The sequence below is a fragment of the Misgurnus anguillicaudatus genome, chromosome 3 (assembly GCF_027580225.2).
Source record: "Misgurnus anguillicaudatus chromosome 3, ASM2758022v2, whole genome shotgun sequence".
Classification (NCBI taxonomy): Eukaryota; Metazoa; Chordata; class Actinopteri; order Cypriniformes; family Cobitidae; genus Misgurnus; species Misgurnus anguillicaudatus.
Genome location: NC_073339.2, coordinates 47,563,974 through 47,588,182, shown reverse-complemented (window position 1 = coordinate 47,588,182; position 24,209 = coordinate 47,563,974). Strand labels below are relative to the sequence as shown.

Sequence of the window (24,209 nt, the reverse complement as noted above, 5' to 3'; positions counted from 1 at the left end):
AGCCACATTTAAACAAAAAAGATTAGTAAAGTAAAATAAAATATAAAACTTTTGCTTAAATGTAGCTTAAATAAATTGATTGCAACCACTTACCTTAAAAAAATTGATTAAATTTAATGAATCATTTTTTTCAGTGTAATAAGTTTGACTATACAATTGGGGGGCACGCTGTGTCATCTGGGGGGGGCACTGCCCCCTAATGCCCCCCTCCCCGGCGACGGGCCTGTAAAACATACGTCTAGATTTATAATTTGAGACTAAAGAAATCCCATGGAATAGCATAGCCTCAGGTAAACACACTGAAAAAAATGATTCATTGAATTTAATCAATTTTTTTAAGGTAAGTGGTTGCAATCAGTTTGTTTAAGCTAAATTTAAACAAAAAAGATTAGTAACGTAAAATGAAATATAAAACTTTTGTTTGAGTGTGGCTTAAGTGGATTGATTGCAACCACTTACCTTGAAGGGAAAAGATTAAATTCAATGAATCATTTTTTTCAGTGCATGCATTTTAATAAAAAACCTGTAATGGGCTGTAAATAATGTTTTATGTTGACTATTAGGAGTCACATTTAAGATCTGGTATTTAGTCTATAAATCAATTGAATCTTCCGGTTTGTTAGTATTCAGCTGCCGTTATGTACCTTTCTTCTTTTTTAAGTGTCTCTCTCAGGTATAAAAGTCAATGTTGTATTATAATTGCACTTTTTCCATGTTATAAATGCATGTTAATAAGGCTGCCATCTGTTCAGGGGTTAGTAAATGTCCTGGTATGTGTCAGGGATTATCTTCTGAAAGCTCGCGTTAATACGTGACTTGCCTTTCGGAAATGACATTGTACAATGACAGCTCACCCTTCTGTCAAATCACCACATGATTATATCAACCCTCAAATGAAAGCAATGTGAACGTGATGAGCGTTGAGGTGTACAAACAAACCCCTTGTTTAGAAAACGACCTCTACTGGGACGGCCAGATCAAGAGCCGAGAGCCAAGGACAGTGGGTGTGCCGCTGTGAATTTTGCGACCTCCTCCTTGTTGTCTGGCTAAACTTTTCCACTTCTCTCCGTATCCTCGGCCTCAGCGTTCCTCGCGCCGTACTGTTGGATTCTTTCAGCTCACAGAGGCTCATGAAGCAAAGTAGCGAGTCAATGTCACGTGCTTGATGTACTTGGGAGAGACACCTGGGGATGTTATGTTCCTAATGTTACTGTTTGTGTTCACTAAGTTCCTGGTTTTAGGTTGCTTATCTCGATTATGTTTCAATGTAGCAGGCCGATTCCACAGTTTAGTGCTCAATATGTGAGACATTAGCCTGCAAAAATCCATCTTCACGGAGAAAGCCATTGTTCTCAGGTTAACATCCAAAGAAAACCTGGGATACAGCTGTGTGAAAGGCAGGATAAATCTGGAAATGGTAAACTACTAAACTTTGATCAAAGTTGCGTTGATGTATGTAATATGGCCGCCGAGGCACGGAGACTCCCGTTTACGATATGATTTCAATGATGATTGACACATGACTAAATGTTTTGGTTCCTTTCAAACCTACGTTAAAAGTGTACCTGTTAAATATTATTAGTTTATTATGGTGCCACGATCGCTGGATAATTCTGAAGTTTTCAGTCATTTGCGATGTTACAGAGTTGAATATCTTCACGTATTGACATTATTTGCGAGGTACATTTGCAGATGATTCATAGTCATAACTCTGCAATTCTTTGATCGATTGTGTTTTAGAAGTACTATATGCTCAAAACTTTGAATGCTCAAAACGCTGATGCGCTGGTAGAGAGAGAGAGAGAGAGAGAGAGAGAGAGAGAGAGACAGAGAAAAAGAAAGACAGCGGCTCTGTAGAAATGATCGATGTTATTTAAAGGTGCAGTGTGTAATTTTTAGAAGGATCTCTTGACAGAAATGCAAAATAATATACAAAACTATATTATCAGGGGTGTATAAAGACCTTTCATAATGAACCATTATATTTTTATTACCTTAGAATGAGGCATTTTTATCTACATACACCGAGGGTCCCCTAACATGGAAGACGCCATTTTGTGCCGCCATGTTTTTACAGAAGCTCTTAACGGACAAACTTTTATATTAAGTTGTCTCCAACAATCACAAGTTTGTCCTGTGTAGGCTACCGTAGCTTCTCTATGCGTTTCAAAAGCAAGGGGTGAGCTGTGAACTGAGCTGTTGGTTGCAATTTGCAACCTCACCACTAGATGACGCTAAAATTTACACACTGCACATTTAAAGGACAAAATATCAGAGTAAGCTATTGCGTGGCTATTATACACATATTTTCAGGATGTTCTTGCAACCCGGTGGCAACCCGTCCGGTGGTTAAGGACCTCTTCTCTAGCTGCCATCAAACGGAGCTTTGATGTGCAAAATCTGTCAAAATGTATACAACCACCATAAATGCTCTTTCAAGATGAACACGACGCCGCTTTGGGTCCGAAACCACTAGCAATGATCTGACTAGCACACTCTTTTATCCTTTCTCACCACAATGATCCTATATAATGTTTACTTAAAGTTTATCACGTTTGTAACATTTTAACGTTGCGTAAACTTTTGGACAGAAACCACGAACTTATTTGTCGAAATCCGTGAGTTTTCCTCCTATGACTTTTTTTTCCCCGTCTAAAAGTCCGGGGGTTTTTCTCCTAGGGGGTTTTTCAACCTGGGGAGTCAGCCTTCTTTGGCTTTACTTTGCACCCTCTTTTATACGTTACATTACTAATACGCTCGCTTATAATGTTGATTCATAGCCACAGCAAATTCTGCTGCTTATGCTATCTGTATTATGTTATGCTATCTGTTTTTCCCTGCTTCTATTAATGTAAAGCTGCTTTGAAACAATTACCAATTGTGAAAAGCGCTATATAATAAAATTGAATTGAATTGAGTTAGACAAAAAGACGCGGGTTGCCCGTGACGGGTCGGCTGCGCAGGCTGCGCGGGACGGGTCGACTGCGCGGAATAACAAGGAGGGAACAAGTGATGGAAATGAGCTAATGATTAATAAAAGCAGGAGAACGAGGGGGGAACAAAAGACAAGACACAGGAGGCACATGACCCAATAATCAAGGCCATGAACCTCCACAGAGCATGGGACTGCCAGAGCCCTGCCATCATGACTAGATATAAATAGAAAACAAGACTCCTAGGCAGGATCCTGACAACCCCTTGAGGATTGAAACTGTGGAATCGCCCAGCATCGATTCACTCTCAGATGTTTCTCCTAAAACTGCTCACAAGATACAAATGAGGCAATTGTTGATGTACTGTATGTGATAAGTAAATAATGTGAATAGCATTAATGTGATTTATGTTCAAGTTCATTTTGGGATCTCTGACTTTTGATTGAACAAACTTCGTGTTTGGGCGTTTTCTCTCAGAAGAAACATCTATTATAATACTACTTTCAGATGTCAAGTCTTCACACGTTTGATCTTTTGTTTAAGTTCAGACGTCTTAGTTTGTGCCGGTTTATTTGTTCACTACAAGTAAATTGACTTTGCTTTGTCTCAGCATGTTTGAAGCTCATGTGATGTCATAAACGTGTGGGCACTCACAGTCAGTGATACGCGCGCACACACATTCAGTGTTTTTCCCAGCAGGTCATTCAGTAACTTCGAGCCTGAGGGTAAAAATCCCAACCCACCTCATGCCGATTCCAGTAACTATTACACAAAGTCCTGTGTCCAGTGCTTTTGTATAATCACTTGATTTAACTTGCTTTGTTTCTGTAGTGTTGAGCATGTGGTTTGGCATTAGAAGAGAGCAAGAAAACACACATATATTTCCTTGAAACACTTGGAATGGTGGATAACCTTTATGTCACGTCTCGTGGATGCCAGGTCTATTTTTGTTCAAAAATGAATAGTTTGTAAGGCAGGAATGCCTTGTCCAGTTATTTTAGGAGACCTGCCTATGGTCTCACTGTAAGAGATGCTGGATTGTTTTAACCAATGGTTAGGTATATATTAACAAACCCAAATGTCCATATTTGACTCAACCATCCAGCTAAGGTTTATTTAAACCAAAGTCCGTTTAGAAAAGTCACACCACTAGGCGGCCATATTTGTGATGCCTCCAGGAAGTTATTTCAGTCTTGAAAGACTAAAGTCCTATTTACTTGAATAGGGAAAGAATTGAACAACATATTTCTGACCAACACCTTCTTACAGGTTGTTTCAGGCACTGACCATGTGCACCTCTGTCTCTGTACAGAGCTCCTCCCACAATCGATTGATGATTGGTTCTTTTAAACTGGAAGGCGGGACTTATGTCGCAAGTGCAGCCAAATTAAGTACTGCATTTTCCTCTTATAACAGTGCTTAATCTTGTTATATCCAATATCTTTGGTTAAACCAAGCTGTTAGGTTAGTCCATATTTGACCCATGGGTTAAACGATATGGCATATTAACAGAACAGCCAGTGTTGTTTTTGTCTCCAATGCCTCTCTTAAAACTGTGTGAGAGACATACATACAAGAGTATGAACCTTGATTCATGAGATGAGAAATGTTTGACTATTAAATGACTTACCCATTATTCTTTTGATCTCTTGTATGATTTATGAGACTATTTGCTCTCCATTTAATCTCATTTCCAATATAGGAGAAACAAGGTTCCTTTAAACCTACCCAAAACAGATTATTAAAATCGTGTACTGTTAAAAAATAAAAAGCATAACAGACAGAAGTGTAATCACGATAACTTATTTACTGCGAAATTTCAAAAGCTGTACTAAAAGTAGTTCAAATAAAGATGTGCGGCAGGTGCGGTCCTCTCTGGAGTTTATGAAGTACAGACAAATATTAAAGTTATTAATCCACCAGAACGTTAATCCAGCTTCTGTCAAGAGGCATCGACTGAAAGACGGCAATGTTGCAAATGTGTGACGTAACATGCAAGAGCCAATGAGAGTTTGATATCACTGTCTTAAAGCTTCTTGAGGAGCAATATTTAAAATTGAATTAATAACGAACGCAAGATTTGTCGTTTAAGGTCACTTATGAGAACTGGGCTCAAGTTTGCTGGATAAAGGGTTGAATTTGGATCTGTTCATATGAATTTTAAAAATGTGGATTACAGCAAATGAATAAAAGTAAAATCTTTTGTGATCTTATGTTGTGTGTTTTGGTGAAATTATTGTTGCATAGGAGAAAACGCCTTTTGTGTGTCACTAAGGCTGTCACGTTTATAAAATTTGTCTGACGGTTAAATTGTGACGTTATGGCGATTAATTGTCTGTTTTATTGTTTGACATTTAATTCTTATACATTTTTTTGTTTGTTCATTAAATAATTTTCACACATTGTTGTGATTATTTAAATTAAATCTTTTGCATTCCTGGCAGTATATATTAATACACCTAAAACACATTTAAAAGTAATTATTTAATGAATATATCTTTAAAAAACTGAAAATTCTTCAAAAGAAATAAACACAATAAAGTGTCTAAAAAATAACTGAAGATAAAAATGCAATCAAAATAGGCCCCAAACAGAGGCCAATTTTACTAAGGTCATATTAGTACGGGACCAAATGTCTGTAGTGGCTTCCCTAAATTTGGAATTGCTGTTTTGTAAATGTATGTTTTACCTCTGCAGTTCATATTGCTTATCAAAGTTTTGCAGCATTTCTTTAAATGCTGTTTTTTCTACTGTATTGAATGGCTTAAGCTTTCGCATTACATGGTCAGTTAAGGAGCGCCATCTGATTTGGTCTCGTTTATGCAGGCGCTGCAGCTCCCCCTTGTGTTTTTTAAAGAGCTATGCAATCATTGCGGTGATCTGAAATCACTGCGATGAGTTCAAACTATTGCGATGAGACGATTATTTACTCATTGTGACAGCCCTGTGTGTCACACAAACAAACTAAATATTACAGAATGGTTCAATGATTACAGAGATGGTATTCATTTTAAAGTTTTAAAGTGTAGTCTTGTTTGTAATTCTGTGAAAGTTATGAACTGTCTTAAATAAATAAGTCAGAAAATACGACTGAAAACATGTCATTAATATGAATTAGAAATGCCAATGCCTGCGATTTTAATATTTATGAAAACTTACAAATCTGGAAAATGTAAATAAATGTGCTTGTGGTACTACAACCACAAATACAACATGTATTCTCATGAGATCACGTAGGTAATATTTTATAGTACTATGATCTTATAGCAGTGATAGGGCTGAAATGAATGTATATCATATTGACAGTGAACCCTGAGCCCACATGAAGAACTGAGGTTTTATTTCACACAGAGTAATTTTCATGTAAACTGTTTGTTGTGTCTGTTGTGATGCTGTGTGACCTGCACTAATCTTTACTTTCACTCTGTTTTGTGTTTAAACATTTGTGTTTCCCAGCCCTCCCGTGCTGTTTTTAGGAAAGCACAAATGTCCTGAGGGCAAAACTGTTGAAGGTTTGAGAAAAACAGCAGATTAAGCGCAGCACAAACGTTAGCTAAAGTTTAAAGACAGACATCAAAAAGCGTAATAACATATAACTGCTAACTTGTCTGTATCATTTGTTGTCTTATCAGAACTGAAGCACCATGATGTTTTTTTCTTATTTGAGCTTCAATTTAGTTTGATGCATCTGAAAAGCCATCAAGAATTAGCTGGGCTGTTGGATATATTAAGAATTTGTGAAGATAACGTGCTCTCAAGTATATACACTGGGATTGTTGTAGGCATGATCTTGTTTTATTCTTGGATGACCTCACATTATTTAAGCTGACAGCTGGCCAGAAGCTCTGTTCTCCTGCTTGACATGCCATTGTTTTTCCACCGACACGTCATAATCCTTTGGCTAAAATATTTTCCATTCGTGTCTGAAATTGTCTTGGCCTTAAGACTGGATCAGGGATGTAGTTTTGGTGATTTCTAATTTGTACAGCAGATATTGGACTCTTTGTGTGAGTTTCCATGCAGGAGACGCTGATGTGCAGAAACCTGGAAAGATTTCATGGACTTGTTTGTTAGCCATGTCTATTTAATGTGTTTCATGGACATTTTATGGGTTTTGATCTTCACAAACACACAACTCTTATAAAAAGTATTAATACGATTATGTTTTGTAGTCTTGGCTAAATATTTTACAGTAATGGCCAGATGTGGTTGGCACCACTGTGCATCTTTCATTACCTGCAGGAGCGATATCAGTCATGTTTTAGTCCAGAGCTTTCCAAACTTTTCTTTATGTGACCCACTTAGATATGTATAATCTATACAGGGACCCAACAAAACATATTTTTAAATGTAAATATGAGAAAAACACATTTTAGTAGTTTTTATCTTCCTTGTCATTTTATAAATGAAATGCATGTTTAATTGCTATATCAAAATAACTTATGGCATTACTTGCGTATGGACGTTGTGCGACCCACATTTCCCTTACAAAAATTAACCATGGTTTTATTGTGGTAAAAGTGTAGTTAGTAACCATGTTTTTTTTTTTTTGGTGTATTGATTACTATGAGCAAAACCATGGTTTTACTAACATGGTTTAACACTGGTTTTTGAAAACCACGGTTGTTTTGTGGTTACCATCTTTTTACTACAGTAACCATGTTTTTGTTTTAACTGTTGTAAAATCATGGTTAATTTTCGTAAGGGTATCCCACTGATCGACCCCTGTTTTAGTGCTTAAACATATAAGAACTAAGTATTAACAGAACTACATGATTTTGAACAAATAAATTGGCAGAAATACAGTGGCTTCAGTGAGGTGTTCATGGCTATGTGAAATACTGTGTTTGTTGTGTCAACGTCATGCCTTTTATGTCTCACTGAATCTTTACTTTCACTGTCCAGCTTTCTGGCTGTTTATAGGAAAGCAAAGACAACATAAGGGCACAACTGATCACAGCTTAGGATCAAAGGCCAGGTTGACTTCAAACATTTAAACTTAATTACTGAAAGAAATCTTACATTTACATTAATCTTCAGTATTCGGCAGACGCTTTTATGCCAAGCAACTTAAAGTCAGGCTCAGGCTCTCCTGATTTTGCCAAGTGGTTGATGTCCTCAGGGCAACATTATGTTGACCCTGGAACAACATTTCAATCAGCCAATCAGATTTCAGAAATAAGATTATAGTTTGTTTTAAGTTTAAGCTTACAACCAAGATTAGCTGTTTCTAGGCCATTGTTTTTTTCTTATCATGTTCCTCTGATTTTAGGGTTTGGTTATGGTTATGGTTAGGGTTGGGGTTTGGGGTAGGTTTAGGTTTTATTTAGAAAAATGTTGTCCTTGGGTCAACACAATATGTTGCCCTGAGGACATCAACCACTTGGCAAAATCAGTTCGAGTGAACCGATTGACCTAAACTGTTTCTGCTCTCACCGCACCTGCGCGCTTGCTCGCTTTTCTTCTTTTCTGTCTTTGATGCTGTGCATCCACTGTGTATATCGACACATACTTTGCTTTTATGCAGTCAAGGATTATTTAAGGATAATTTCTGGTAAACACATACAAACTGCCTACACATGTGTAAATATTACACACATATATAACACACTTTGCCCCTGTTTTTTTAAACAGGCACAGCCACGCACCTGGGTTCGAGTGTCTTGCGTGTTTATTTCAGATGTGCAGGGTGAGCATTCAAGTCGCAGGCATCTAACCGTATAGTGTGAGCACAGTTCGCAAGCTTGGGCTTTACTTTGCATTCGATTTACTCGTACAATGTGAGTTGCCGTTTGACCACGACTTTGCTGAATTCGCACAGTATATGCCTGGCTTAACCTGTGAAATGTCTAAAAATAACTACCAGAGCAATGTCTGTGGTAAACGTGGTATAAGTGGAATAATTGACTCTGGTCCTTTAAATCAGTGGTTTTCAAACTTTTTCAGTGTGTGGACCCCCTTGCGTACGCTGCATCCCTTCATGGCTCCCCCAAAGAAAATTGATAACGTAAAACATTTTATACCATGGATCTGTTGAATGATGTATTCTGATTGGTTAAGAAATGTTCCGTGGGTATGCATTATTTTTGATAACCGCACACCTAACTTGTCAAATGTCTTAAAAATAGGCACCAGAGCAATATTTGTGGTAACCGTGGTATAAGAGGAATAATTGACTCCGGTCCCTTGAATTATTTGAAAATAATGCACACCTCCGCTTCGCGTCGTGCCGCATTAGCACCTTGTGTGTGCATTATTTTCTCATAATTCAATGGCGCGTCGTCAACCATTCCCTACGTAAAAGATACTTGTATCAAAATGACCCCAAAGCTACTTTGCATCTCTGAAAAATATGCTAATTGTATTTTCAAACCTTTAAACCTACTTTTTGACTTTTCCTTAATACTTTTTGACTTACTTTTAGTCAATTTGGATAAAAGTGTCTGCCAAGTATATAAATGTACACACAGTTTTCTTTAAAACTGATCTAATGAGTGTTTTTTATTTTTATTATGTAAAAACTATGGTAAAACTGTTCTCAAATAAATGTTATATATTATTTTCATTACTACTTTTATTTTTTACTAAATAATATACTCTAAATTTATGTGCTACAAAAAATACATTTTCATAGAAATGAAAAAAATGTATGTAAATAAAAAATGTATGTATTTAAATAAAATAAAAAGTTTTTCCTACAATTTTATTTTAAACTTGAAGTTATTTAGCATATATTAAACTATTTCTTACACTATTATTATCATAATTCCTCCCGCTTTGACTCACAGCCTATAAGTTAACTCCAGTCAGCATTGCATTGTGATAGAATCTTTCAAACATGGTAAAGAGCGTCACATTTCCGGCTGACGTCAGAGGTATTCAGGCCAATCACAACGTACAGATTAGCTGGCCAATCAGGGACACAGAGCTTTTCAAATTGATCAGTTTTGTACAAAATCAGTGCGTTTCAGGAAGACAGGGAAATCTGGAGCTAAAAAAATGTATGTATTATACCAAATACACAAAATAACGTTTTTTAGCAATGAAATAGATGCGCTTTAAAGTCTTTGATGATTATGTTACTGTGTGTGGAACGCAACGTCTCAAAATTAGTTATTTTGAAATTAAAACTATTTTTTGTTATAGATGTCTGTATGGGTCGATGAGAGCTGAGGAACACAACGGATGAATGTAGGTGTCTTCCCTGGAAAACACGAGTGGAAAATTCTGTTCAGGGACAAAATGGGCGGGGGGTTGACGTCTCGTAACCTGAACCCTAGAGACAAAAATCTCTGAACAGTGGCTCTGTTAGGTAAAGCTACACACACACACAGACACACACACACACACACACACACTGATAGAGAACAATGATCTCTCACATGCAGTGAGTCTCACACACACACAATAGCCCTTATGTGAGCGAGACGCTGGACTGATTTGGTTCTCTGGAGGCTCCATCACAGCGTGAGGGTTTTGGGATCCCTGGAGGTCTCTGTTCCTTAACAATTCCCAGCAGAGACACACAGTGTGAGGGGAAAATGATTACAGGTGGCTTAAAAACCAGCTTCTTATAAAGGATAGTACAACCAGAAATGTCATAATTTACTGTCATGACTTATGTAATGCTGGCCAGCATAAAGCTTTTTAACATACTACAGGAGAAATGTATTTCTTGAATGTCTTGAAATAAATATTTAAAAAATCTTAACTCGAGATAGGTCAAATGAATTGTCTCTTGTTCTCTGTAAAAAGCATGAAAATCAGGTGAATTTATGCTAAAAACAAGTAAAAAGATCTAGTAGTTGGGAAAGATAAATTAAGTATAAACATACAAGCATGAACACACTTGATTTGTACAAAATAGTCAGATATATTTTTTATGCAGTGTAGAGATGCTGTATCATCACTTTTTCCTATTTTTAGTGGGCAGGACAGTGTTGCATTATTGACATAAGACAGTGATGGAAACATGTAGTTATGTGAAAATAGAGATGAGTAAAAACTGTAAATATAGATGAAGTGAAGCGGCGGACACACCTAAGGATTTGCGTGTTTAATATTTGCGACTGGCACGGGTGATCAATGATGTCATTGTTGCACTGGAAAGGGCACGCAGACAGAAACAAGCAGAGAAATGGCCAAAATTTTGGTGCCATTTAGTGGACCTCAACAGTTTCAATGAAGTTTAAAACTGCAGTTTCAATGCAGCTTCAAAGACTCATTTAATTTTAAACCACAGCTTCTCGTCTTGGATTAGCCGTGTGACGCGCCAGCATGACCTTACGTATTACGTAATAACGTCAAAAGGTCACGCATAACATATGGGAAAATACCGCTCCAGCGTTTACAAGTGTGTAGAAAGAGGACCGTTCTAATGTTATTGTTTGTTCAATACTAATTAATGTTTTTGTGTAGGTTAATTGTTTAAAATGGTCCGCAAGTGTGCGTTTCACATACTGTATGTAACGCATGACCTTTCGACATGATTACGGCATATTTAAGGTCGTGCTCTCCCGAGCTAGTGCAAGACGAGAAGTTGTGGTTAAAAAAGTACATATTATTTATTTATTTTTTGTCAAAAATGACGATTGTTTTTCTAGATAAGACCCTTATGCTTCGGTTGGGATCGTTTAGAGCCCCTTGAAGCTGCACTGAAACTGTAAACTGTTGAGGTCCAATAAAGTCACTATATGAAGAAAAATCCTGGAATTCATTTATTTTCGACCAAATAAAGAAAGACACAAACATCTTGGATGACATGGGGGGTAAGTAAATTATTATAAAATATTCCTATAAGTTTGTGCCCCTTTCTGACTGTCAAAGATTAAAATCTGCTTCAGTCACAGGAAACAATCCTTAAGTGTGTTGTGTCCAGTCTTATGGGGTATACATACCAAATGCGAATTCAACAATTTGCGCGAGTAGATTACATACACAAGTCAATGAAAAGACGAGAATAGACGCAAACTTGCCGGGGGCGATGCAAATGACACAAATTTGTCTGTGCGTTTGCAGCATAAAAAAGGCGCTATTCGCTTCAAACGCGTCTTTGTGCAAGTTGAAAATATTGACCTCAACCAAAAAATTTGTATGACACATAGTTAAATCCCGCAAGTAAATTAAAGCGAGGAACGCGATGTTATGCGTTTGGTGTGTACACAGCATTAGAATGTTTTAGCAAGTCTCTATTTCTGCTTATCTCATGTTAATCTTGAGTACCCATAGAGTAATATTACATCCTTCATATCTCCAAAGAGTGTTTAGTTTGATCAGATTTATAAAAGACAGATCAGCTGTACCGATCATTCCCGGAAAAACACGACCCCCTTGAGGCGTTCCGTGCAAGGAGCAAGTCACGAGCAAGCAACACACACAAAACATTATCCCACTATCTCTGGATAACTTATGATTCACTACATTTGTGTCGTTAACATTATATGCACTTACACAGCGATTGCAAAGAAAACACAGACATTTGATGCAGTTTTACTTAACGCCTGCGAGTCATGACACGGTTGGGACCGCCCCATTTCAACGAAATCCAGTGTTACACAAAGGCCCTGTCCCAAATGGCGCACTTCATGTGGACATTTAGTCTTGTGGCCTTAAATTAAGCATGCTCGCTTAGTCTACAAGTCCGTAGGGTGTCCCATTCGTCATTTATACGCTCCAAAGTGTGCTCATCAGCACCTCCTTTGCACCCTTGATAGGGTCTTCAGAGAAGCCCGCCTTGCAGCAGGCTTCGCGCACTTTAGCAAAACCGAAGTCGTTGCGAAAGAGCAATCAGACATATCAGACGATGGATGTAAGGAGTTCACACTGATGGGCAACTTCTCTTTCTATTTCCGATGTGACGCACAAGTCTGTCCCAAAATACGACTCCGGACTCGCGTCAAGGTTCCCTAAGGTCTGCACTACATGATGTCAACAAAGTGTGGACTTTGAGGAGGTCCACAAGTCCGAAGTGTGCCATTTGGGACAGGGCCATTGACACACGGGCTCTGTTACGCAACAGATTCAGAAGTCGGAAAAAATTCCAAAACTTGTAGGAAAGAGGAGGGGTGTGTTTGGCTACTCTGCACGTCCAACTGCTTTTTAAAACGTTTGCCAATGTTGAGCATGAGAAATCCAACTCTTAAACGTGTTAATAAATCAGAACGCATGAAATACCATCCTTTAAAATGACATAAGAGCGAGTTTCATATCTGGGTGAACTGTTGCTTTAAATTATTTTCTGAACTATGAGAACACCATAAAAGCCACGGTCGTTGTACATTAAGTTTCTCATTGCTTCTCTCACAGACGTGAATCACGTGAGACAGACGCTGCCTTTTTTCACAGCTGTCATGTTTATTCTGCCGTCTCTCTCTCTGTCTCAGTGTTTGTGGTTGACATTTCCCTCACGACTGCAGACGCTCCACACTTCTTATTGTACATCGATGAGTAAACTTTACACTGACATCACTCGAGAGAAGACAGACATGAAGAAAGAAAAAGAAGAGGCAGTATTAACTATCGCTTCTAAACAAAGATATGTATTTAAAATAAATTTGTCAATATTTAAACTAAATATATTTTTAGTTTGGATGTTTTTACCATGCTGTTTACAGTAAATGTATTTTCTCATTATGTTTTTCCATACAAGCCCGACATTTAGTGGGAAAATGCCATTGGATTTTCCTCTGGGTTGTTATTTCTGGTCACGTCTTTACAGAGAGATACAGTACGAGCCCTACACCCCTCCTTCACTGAATGATAGTCTCATAGCAAACACAGACATCAACACAACATCCATTTGTCTTCACAATGATCCCTGTATCAGACAGACAGATTACAGGTTGAAGAAACGGTTAGCTAAATGATGGATTTCAATGGGTACACTTTTACCTGTTACTTAGTTTTGATCTTCATTCAAGACGTTTCTGTAACAGTTAAAGGAAAGGTCACTAAAAAGACCAAACTTCTTATTCAGCTGAATTCTGGGTAACACAAGGACAGATTGAAGTGACTGAATATATGAAAGAGGTTAGGTTACTGCTCCAAGCTTTATTTTATGATCCAGTTAATGAGTGTCAGACTTTATGAGGAAAACCAATACTAAAATGTAACCTTGAAAACTAACGCACTGATTGCTGGTTGAATCTGTAGCAAAGACTGATGTTCTCCGTTGACATTCACACCTAACCCTGAAATCACCTTGAATCTACGTCTTTAAGAAGCACGCCGATATGTACAAGCACATCAACTGCACTTCATTTACCAAACAACTGAATGCAAACTCTGAAAAAAAAGCATTGGGCTATATTCATAGATTTATGGACGTATATTTGCATAGTGATGTTATGCTGCTGTGAAACCTTTGTGAAGAACCTTAATCCACTGTTGACCGGCAAAAGATCGCATAACGTTTACAAAACACAGTCCTGGTATAATCTGTCAGATTTATTACTTGGTGACTGATGAATGAGGAAGAATACAATTTACATAGTCATCCATTACTTACCTTTGAATTCAAGAAGTGGCCAAAGTCATAAAAATAAGGTGGTGTCTTAGTATATGCAAAGAAAAGAAAACAAGACTCACTGGAAAATTAGACAAAAACACAAAGAAACGCTGCATTGGTTTTTAGTGGGCAGAACAGTGTCATATTATTGACACATGACAGTGATGGAAACATGCAGTTATGGGATAATAGAGATTAGTAATAACTGTAAATATAGACTATAGACTATAAATACAGATGAAGACAGTTCGTTATGCACAACGAGAAGCAGAATAACAATGCCGCAACTTGACCAGATAATATTTGCTGATGGTCACACAGTAGTCTGTATATCAACAATTTGATAACAATACGCTTTTGTACGATGTCTGATCAGGTTAGCATCAAATAGTATTATATTTTATACAGTATATACTGCATAGACCAAAACTGGAAGAAATTGCAAGAAATTGGCTTGTAGCATGCTATCGTGTATAGGTCTAATAATGAGGCAACGTATATTTAAGAGAGACAGTTCTTTAGCTAATAGTTGAATGACCTACATGCTTGGATGAAGGTTAAATACTTTGCAAGTTGACATCAGCCAAACTCCACCCATTTTTTCTTAAAACCCCTCCTTGAAAAACAGGTGAGTTGGCAGGGTATAAATTTTGTGAACCTGGATAAAACACACAAGGACTTTTGTCTTTCAAAGAGGCTCACAGAGAGAGTAACAGATTCAAGCACATCCAAAAACTCCACATTTTGGGTTGGAGTCACTAACAAAAATGGGACTTGGCGTGAGTTTTTCTTTAATACATTTTGCTTATAAATTTGTTTTGTTTTGTTAAGGTGATATGTGTCTGTTGTATATGTTTTTTATTGTTATTTTACATTTAATTTTCAATAGACGGGGAGCGATAAGTACAAATTGGCGGCAACTTCAGAGGATGGAGCCAAAATGCCAAAAAAGGGGAAAAGAAAGCAGAAGGACATGGATGATTTAAAAAAAGAAGTGGATCTGGTGCGAAACTTGGATAGAGATAAATTACAAATAGCAATAAAATGACTACAAAGTTATACGTGATCGTTCAGTAATAATGAGTTTGGTTTCGCATTTTCTGCAGGACGATCACAAATTAACTCTTGATGAACTTCATCGGAAATATGGTACCGACCTAAACAGGGTGAGTAGAGCTTCAGGGTTCACAAATGGTTAATGTGCATCCTTACAAATTTTAACTTGTGAAGTTTAATGCAAGTCATACGATTCTTGGAGGATTGTATACCTTTATTACTTAGAAAGACTTGTAACCTGATTACAAAACATTGTAAAGTAACATTAAGCTCAAGACGTCTTTCATGTCTAATTGGCACCTTCAACAATTATATAAACAAAGGCTGCATTTATAAGCTTACCGGTTCCTAGCAGGTATGTTTAAGGTAAAACAGTGTATGGATCTGAAACGTATCTATCTGTGCATACCATTATTATATCTTTTTATAGTCTTCTGTATACAGCCTTGTTTTACAGAGGGGCATTGAGCAAGAAATTCCCCACCCCTTCTATTTCCTACCTTAAGCCAGGCCCAAATCAGCAATAGAGAGGAAGGGCACGATTGCCACATATAATTATGCTCAATTGAATCTAATCTTGCTACTATTGCCATTATATGCACAACAGTGCTTTCTTCAGCACACCCGTCTCTTGCACACTGGTGTAGTTGTAGGTCCGGGAAGGATGGCAGGCAAGGAAAGTGTGCCAACACCTAGTAGAGCCACTTGGCTTGTACAGTGCTCCTGGATGCAGGGGTGCGTGTCACTGCCACTAACCCCTCCCCTACCTGGACCAGGTATTATGACCTGGCAAAGCTGGTGTGTCAGCTGGTGTTTCAGCCAGACCAGCTAAGTCCAGCTTAAAAAGTGACCAAAACACAGCTAGACCAGCTTGCTACATCAGCATTACCAGATAAAACCAAGCTGGGAGACCAGCTAAAACCAGCTCACCAGCTTATTCTGGTCTTAGCTGGATTTTTCAGTAGGGACCATAGTCACTGTAGTTTACCGTTTGTTGCTTATTCCTGGCAGGGCTTGTCCTCTACCCGTGTAAAGGAGATCTTAGCTCGTGATGGTCCCAATGCTCTTACCCCACCTCCTACAACTCCAGAATGGGTGAAGTTCTGCAAACAGCTCTTTGGTGGGTTCTCAACGCTGCTGTGGATTGGTGCAATTCTTTGTTTCCTGGCATATGGAATTCAGGCTGCCTCAGAAGACGAACCAGCAAATGACAATGTAAGAGCAAACACTGATTTATTTTGGCGCAAATTACGTAATTGACATATATTCATATGTTTTTTAGTGTCATAATTAGACAAACACCTATGCAACCCCCCATCCATTAACTACTTATTTAATTTTTGTAGCTTTATTTGGGAATTGTGCTGGCTGGTGTTGTCATAATCACAGGATGCTTCTCGTACTATCAAGAGGCCAAGAGCTCTAAGATCATGGAATCTTTCAAGAACCTTGTCCCTCAGGTCCAGAAATATACAATAATTCTTTGGAAAATGTAGCACACAAAACCAAGAACGTTCACTGTAATTTATTCTGATCATGCAGCAAGCCCTGGTTGTGCGTGATGGAGAAAAGAAGAGCATCAATGCAGAGGAAGTAGTCGCTGGTGATCTGGTGGAGGTCAAAGGTGGGGACAGAATCCCAGCTGATCTTCGTATCATCTCTGCACATGGGTGCAAGGTAAGAAATAAGACATATATCAGTATAACAAAAATCTTCTTGTTAAACCCTCCAGTAAATGGCTTTCCAACCTTTTTTCAAGGTGGACAACTCCTCCCTAACTGGTGAATCTGAGCCTCAGACTCGATCCCCTGACTTCTCCAATGAAAACCCTCTGGAGACAAGAAACATTGCGTTCTTCTCTACCAACTGTGTTGAAGGTACAAATCATCTCAAGTATGTTGGATAAAATATCCAAGTGAAAAAAATATATAGTTTCAAGTTTGACCTTATTTACTAGGTACTGCAAGAGGTATCGTCATCAACACTGGTGACCGCACTGTTATGGGTCGTATTGCCACACTTGCCTCCAGCCTGGAAGGTGGACAGACACCAATTGCTAAAGAGATTGAACACTTCATTCACATCATCACTGGTGTAGCAGTGTTCCTGGGTGTGACCTTCTTCATCCTCTCCCTTATTCTTGGATATGGGTGGTTAGAAGCCGTTATTTTCCTTATTGGCATCATTGTCGCTAATGTACCAGAGGGTCTCCTTGCCACTGTAACCGTAAGTCCACATTGTACAATGGCATATTTCTGTTTCCAAACATGTATTGCTATTATGCCTGAGATTACTTTACTTGCATTTACTCATGTAGGTGTGTCTGACACTGACTGCCAAACGTATGGCAAAGAAGAATTGTCTGGTGAAGAATCTTGAAGCTGTAGAGACTCTCGGCTCAACCTCCACCATTTGCTCTGACAAGACTGGAACTTTAACCCAGAACAGAATGACTGTGGCTCACATGTGGTTTGACAACCAGATTCACGAAGCGGACACAACAGAGAACCAAAGTGGAGCCTCATTTGACAGAAGCTCTCCTACATGGGCGGCTCTTGCACGCATTGCTGGCTTGTGCAACCGCGCTGTCTTCCTTGGTGATCAGAGCCATCTGCCAATTCTTAAGGTAAGCACAAATCAGTGGTTAATACTTGATCTTAAGAAACTTAGAAAAGTATCTGAGTGATTTATATACACTTTTTGGGTTACATCACAATTTGTGTCTTCATTAGTAAAATGTTGTTACAAGTGAAACTCAATCAATCCTTTCCAGCGAGAAACAGCTGGTGATGCATCAGAGTCTGCTCTGCTGAAGTGTATTGAGCTTTGCTGTGGTTCAATCACTGAAATGAGAGACAAGTACACAAAGGTTGCTGAGATCCCTTTCAACTCCACCAACAAATATCAGGTATTTTGTATATGCTGAGGTAATCTCTGGAGATCAGATTGTACAGATTTGACTGGTCTTGCTAACGATATCTAATCTGCTTTGCTTCAGCTCTCAATCCACAAGAATCCCAATTCCTCAGAGTCTAAGCACCTGCTGGTGATGAAAGGAGCTCCTGAGAGAATCTTGGATCGATGCTCCACTATTCTGATTCAAGGAAAAGAGCAACCTTTAGACCATGATCTGAAAGATTCATTCCAAAATGCTTATGTTGAACTCGGTGGTCTTGGAGAAAGAGTGTTGGGTAAATCCATTTAAAGAACTTTATCTAATAACAATCCATTGAAAACAGAAGAACCTGCTTGTAGTTTGCTGTAACACACATGAGTAATTCTGGGTTCTTTCTCTCACAGGTTTCTGCCATTTTAACCTGTCTGATGACCAGTTTCCTGAAGGGTTCGCATTTGATACTGATGAAGTGAACTTCCCAACTGAGAATCTGTGTTTTGTTGGTCTCATATCCATGATCGACCCTCCTCGTGCCGCTGTACCAGATGCTGTGGGCAAGTGCAGGAGTGCTGGAATCAAGGTGTTGTTTCACCTTGATTCAAAATCCATTGCTAAAATATATTACATTTTAGCAAATGTATTTAAATTAATCAGATGATTAAGCCTTTATGTCTTCCATCACAGGCTAGCATGGTTTCTTGTGACCATCTAATTACAGCTAAGGCTATTGCCGAGGGTATTGAATCAAGACGTTATCCTTGATTCAAGATCCGCTGGTTGAATATGTTGCAGCTTTGTTGCAACATATTCAATTTCCTTCACATTCGTTGCTTTCAAATTCAGTTGATCAAATAATAATTCAGAATCTCTTTTTGCAGGTTATCATGGTTACAGGTGATCATCCGATTACAGCTAAAGCTATTGCGAAGGGTGTCGGCATCATCTCTGAAGGCAATGAGACTGTGGAAGATATTGCAGCTCGTTTAAACATCCCTGTAGCAGACGTTAACCCAAGGTAAACTGGTATTATCAACCAGTTACAACAAAGCTGTTATTGTTTACTTTCTGAAACAAATACTGAATTTGCTTCGGATGTCTGCTAATACAAAGTGTACCTTCAGAGATGCTAAGGCCTGTGTGGTCCATGGAGGAGAACTAAAGAATATGAGTGAAGAAGAACTAGATGATATCCTCAAACACCACACAGAAATCGTGTTTGCCAGAACTTCTCCACAACAAAAACTGATCATAGTGGAAGGTTGTCAGCGTCAGGTACCATCAGATGGTTATTATTGCTCATACTAGAGGACTTTATCCAGGTCAGTATAACATGTTAAGTGTTTTTGTGTCTTTATCAGGGTGCCATTGTAGCTGTAACAGGTGATGGTGTGAATGACTCTCCTGCTCTGAAGAAGGCTGATATTGGTGTGGCTATGGGTATTGCTGGATCTGATGTATCCAAACAGGCCGCTGACATGATTCTGCTGGACGACAACTTTGCCTCAATCGTCACTGGAGTAGAAGAAGGTACAAAATGTTACTGAAGGCTTGACTAGCAGATGAATTATCAAGGTTACTTTGACATGTATTTCTTTAATCTAAGGCCGTTTGATCTTTGACAACTTGAAGAAATCCATTGCCTACACCCTGACCAGCAACATCCCTGAGATTTCCCCCTTCCTTTTGTTCATCATTGCTAATATTCCTCTACCTTTGGGCACAGTCACCATTCTCTGTATTGACCTGGGCACTGACATGGTAGGTAAAAAGAACACTCCATTTAAGATTTGTTTCCTAGTAACAACTCGAACCCAGAAGTCTGATGCTTGACTTGACCTGTGAACAGTGCCCCCTATTGGTCTGAAAATCACATTTTTAAAGGGGACATTTCACAAGACATTTTTAAGATGTCTTTGGTGTCCCAAGAATGCCTAAGTGAAGTTTTAGCTTATGCAAACACTGGTCGCCATAATGTTGGTTTGTTAAAACTGAAACTCAATTGTGCTGTCAATTATTTCTCTCTCTCTCTCTCTCTCTCTCTCTCTCTCTCTCTCTCTCTCTCTCTCTCTCTCTCTCTCTCTCTCTCTCTCTCTCTCTCTCTCTCTCTCTCTCTCTCTCTCTCTCTCTCTCTCTCTCTCTCTCTCTCTCTTTCTGCACTAATGGCAGTGTCGTGGTTGGATAGTGCCGATTAAGAGGCGGTATTATTATTAAAAGATCCCCTTTTGACATCACGACCTATATTTTCACATGCTTGCAGAGAATGGTTTACCAAAACTAAGTTACTGGTTTGTTCTTTATCACATTTTCTAGGTTGATTGAAGCACTTGACTCAATTATAGCACTTAAACATGGAAAAAGTCAGATTTTCATGATATCTCTCTTTAAACTGAACGATTTTAAGTGTGCGATATTAAATACTTCTGAACTATTTTGTTTAAAAACACTACTCTGCTCATCATTCTTTGTGTTCTGAATCCAGATTCAGATCTTAAGATTTTTAGACCATGCCGGACAAAAAAATATTTTATACATTTTTACATTCCAAACTGCTAACTTAAATGCTAACAAAGCTAACCTAAAGATGACTTGCATAATGTTAAACTGCTCCTGTATAGCTCAGTGGTAGAGCATTGCATTAGCAGTGCAAAACATCATGGGTTCAAACCCAGGGAACACAAATAATACTGATAAAATGTTATACAATTTAATGTACAATGTAAGTCACTTTGGATAAATCATCTGCCAAATGCATTAAAAAAAAATCAAATTTAACTTTAAATAACCTTTGGTCTAAAATTTGTGTTTTCTAGTTCTATGCATTATGTTTAATAGTTGACACATACTGGCTAACTCTGTAATTGCTTTTTTTCAAATGTTTCTATTCTCGCCACAGGTTCCTGCAATCTCATTGGCCTATGAAACTGCTGAAAGTGACATTATGAAGAGACAACCCAGAAATGCTAAAACAGATAAACTGGTGAATGAGAGGCTAATCAGTATGGCGTACGGTCAAATCGGTATGAGGAGATTTATTTATTTATTTACAAAGATGTTTATTGGTGTTGATGCCAACCATTCATTTTGTTAGCTCGAACTGTGTCATCTAACATATAGCATTAAAGTATACAGTTACAAATTACTAAATTGAAGTGAACTTATTTATTGATCAATTACCATAATTACATATGTTACTGATTTATTAAATAAACATCATTTCATGATTTGTTATGACATTGCTACGTTTTCATTTTCATTTGATCAAACTGAATTTTAGGTATGATGCAAGCGGTTGCAGGGTTCTTTGCCTACTTTGTCATTCTCGCTGAGAACGGATTCCTGCCATCTGATCTAATAGGAATTCGAGTCAACTGGGATGATAAATATCTCAATGATCTGGAGGATAGTTACGGCCAACAGTGGGTGAGTCTCACAGCTCTGCTATAATCTGAAGCTTGTGAAATATTTCAAATATCTACGTTAAAATGTCGCTCTTGTGTTTGTAGACGTACGAGCGAAGAAAGGTAGTAGAGTACACGTGTCACACGGCATTCTTCGCCAGTATCGTGATTGTTCAATGGGCAGATCTGATCATCTGTAAAACCAGAAGAAATTCCATAGTACAGCAGGGAATGAGGTATGCAAACAAACCATAAAATATCTGCTTTGCCCAACGTCCAGCTCATTTTACGTCTATAAGCCCACCGCAAGAAAACTGATGATTTTTATTATTTTAAAAGAGCATAATTTTCATGATCATTATTGCAAAGAACCACGTATTTGTTATCCAGAGCCAAAACTTAAAAAATCTATGTATCACAGAAACAAAATCCTCATCTTCGGACTATTTGAGGAAACAGCTCTGGCCGCTTTTCTGTCTTACTGCCCAGGCATGGATGTGGCTTTGAGAATGTATCCACTCAAGTAAGTGGATGTGTCTTGTTTATACTCATTTTTAAGTTTGTCTGAAGATGTGACTTGTTTAAAATTGTTGTTTGGTTTGTAGACCAAGCTGGTGGTTCTGTGCCTTCCCATATTCACTGCTCATCTTTGTCTATGATGAAGTCAGAAGATACATCCTTAGGCGGAGCCCAGGAGGTAACCAAAGAGTTCACCTCAACACAGTTTACAAATCTGTTTCCCAAGAAATGGGATCTAGGATAGTGGTAACTAGGGCTGTCACAATTGTGAAATAATCATCTCATTGTGATTGTTTGACCTCATCGCGATGATATCAGATCACCGCAATGATTGCACATCTCTCTAAAAAACACAAGGGGGAGCTGCTGCACCTGTATGAATGAGACAGGGTCAGATAACACGATTTAAAGAAATGCTGCAAAACTTTCATTAGCAAATGAGCAATTCCAAATATAGGGAAATGAAGGATGCTAATCTTAATTTTTCAGACACTTTATTGTGTTTACTTCTTATTAAGAATTTTCAGTTTTTGAAAGATATATTCATTTAATAATTGCTTTTAAATATGTGTTGTGTATTAATATTTAATGGCAGGTAAACCTTGCAAGATATTTAATAAAAAAATGAAATAATAAATTTATTTAATGAACAAACAAAAAAGGTTTGCGAATTAAATGTCAAAGCAATACAACAGACAATTAATTGGCATAATCATCACAATTTAATAGGCAATTAACCCTCAGCCAAATCTCATAATCGTGACAGGCCTAGCGATAACTTTCACAAAAGTACTTTGTTGTCCATCATTCCTTTGAAAGAGATTATATGGTTGAAATAATTGTACAATTTCTGCTTTATTGTTTCAGGCTGGATGGAAAAAGAAACATACTACTGAGAAGAGGAGGAGCTTCTATTGCAAAACTTATATGCATTCATTCACTCATTGTTATATCTTCCAAATGACACAGAACATTCACATTTTCAACCAATAAATATCCAGTCAAGTCAGATAAAATTTGCATTTGTTTTTTAACTTCCAATATTCAGTATGAAACTAATATCGTCTCAGAAGTAAGAAGAATGTAGCTTTCCTCTATTGCAATTATAATGAGCTCAATTTATCAAGAGAAGCAGTGGGATCATGACAAAAATTAATATGTGTGAAATCCACAGGGCTTATTAATAGCTCAGCTTTGTTTTATTATGTTTTTGTATCAAAGTATTTCCGCACTGTCGACAGACAAAATGTAACACCTTTAAAACGCATCTCTCACAGGGAAGCAAAATGGCATTATTTTGTTTTATGAGTAATATCTTACTTCTATGCTACAGTGTTTAAACATATCTCCATTAAAGTAGAAAGAATGAATGAAGAATGTTAAGCTGAATTTATTACCAGTCGCTTTTAAAAAGCATTAGCAGGAATCTGAAATATGTTTGACTGCCGTTTCAGAATAAAAATGTCAATACAGCAGAAAGAGATAGAAACTATAAACATGATAAAGGCACAGCTGATAATAGACTGAGATATCATGCGTTACCATTCCCTTTTCCCACTAGGTGGCATTCTTCTTGTCTAAAATTAGGGGGTGACATGATAGTTTCCATGACAACACATTTATAGGCTCGAGCCTACAGCTTGTAAATAAAATTCAGGATATTTTTAGCTCGCCTACTTTGAAGATGCAGTCTCCATACAGGCGCAGATTCAACAGTATCGGTCAATTCAGCACGAGCATGTGCAACATTTCTTCTTAATGGCCATAATCCATCTAATGAGGATAATCCTTAAAAACAAAAAAAGATAATAAGCATGAAATGAGATCCCAAGAGAATTATGTTGAGATAAATATGGCAAGAAGCAGGCTAGTACAATGAATGAGTTTAACCAATATAAATT

The 24,209-nt window shown here is 37.9% G+C and overlaps 1 protein-coding gene and 1 long non-coding RNA gene across 4 annotated transcripts in view; one reads left to right on the top strand and one right to left on the bottom strand.

The window, feature by feature from the left end:
• LOC129445104 (uncharacterized) overlaps nt 1–24,209 on the bottom strand; it is a 70,156-nt gene that overhangs the window by 10,537 nt on the left and 35,410 nt on the right. The window contains exons 3-5 of one of the 3 annotated variants that reach the window (XR_008644711.2): nt 23,986–24,096; nt 7,170–7,249; nt 4,511–6,977 (exon numbers count right to left, since the gene is read on the bottom strand). This is a non-coding gene — a long non-coding RNA (uncharacterized lncRNA). Of the gene's footprint in view, nt 1–4,510; nt 6,978–7,169; nt 7,250–23,470; nt 24,097–24,209 lie in introns of those variants that run through there. The other 2 variants (XR_008644713.2, XR_008644712.2) reach the window with 2 other exon arrangements.
• Nucleotides 15,057–23,324, top strand: LOC129445099 (sodium/potassium-transporting ATPase subunit alpha-1). The gene is made up of 22 exons (XM_055206216.2): nt 15,057–15,218; nt 15,329–15,442; nt 15,546–15,605; nt 16,507–16,710; nt 16,842–16,955; nt 17,038–17,172; nt 17,255–17,372; nt 17,453–17,721; nt 17,813–18,121; nt 18,269–18,403; nt 18,494–18,686; nt 18,796–18,971; nt 19,270–19,406; nt 19,513–19,663; nt 19,750–19,918; nt 19,995–20,149; nt 21,285–21,408; nt 21,666–21,811; nt 21,895–22,025; nt 22,211–22,312; nt 22,395–22,486; nt 23,176–23,324. The coding sequence occupies exons 1-22, from the start codon at nt 15,207–15,209 to the stop codon at nt 23,202–23,204; spliced, it is 3,075 nt and encodes a 1,024-aa protein (XP_055062191.2). The 5' UTR covers nt 15,057–15,206; the 3' UTR covers nt 23,205–23,324.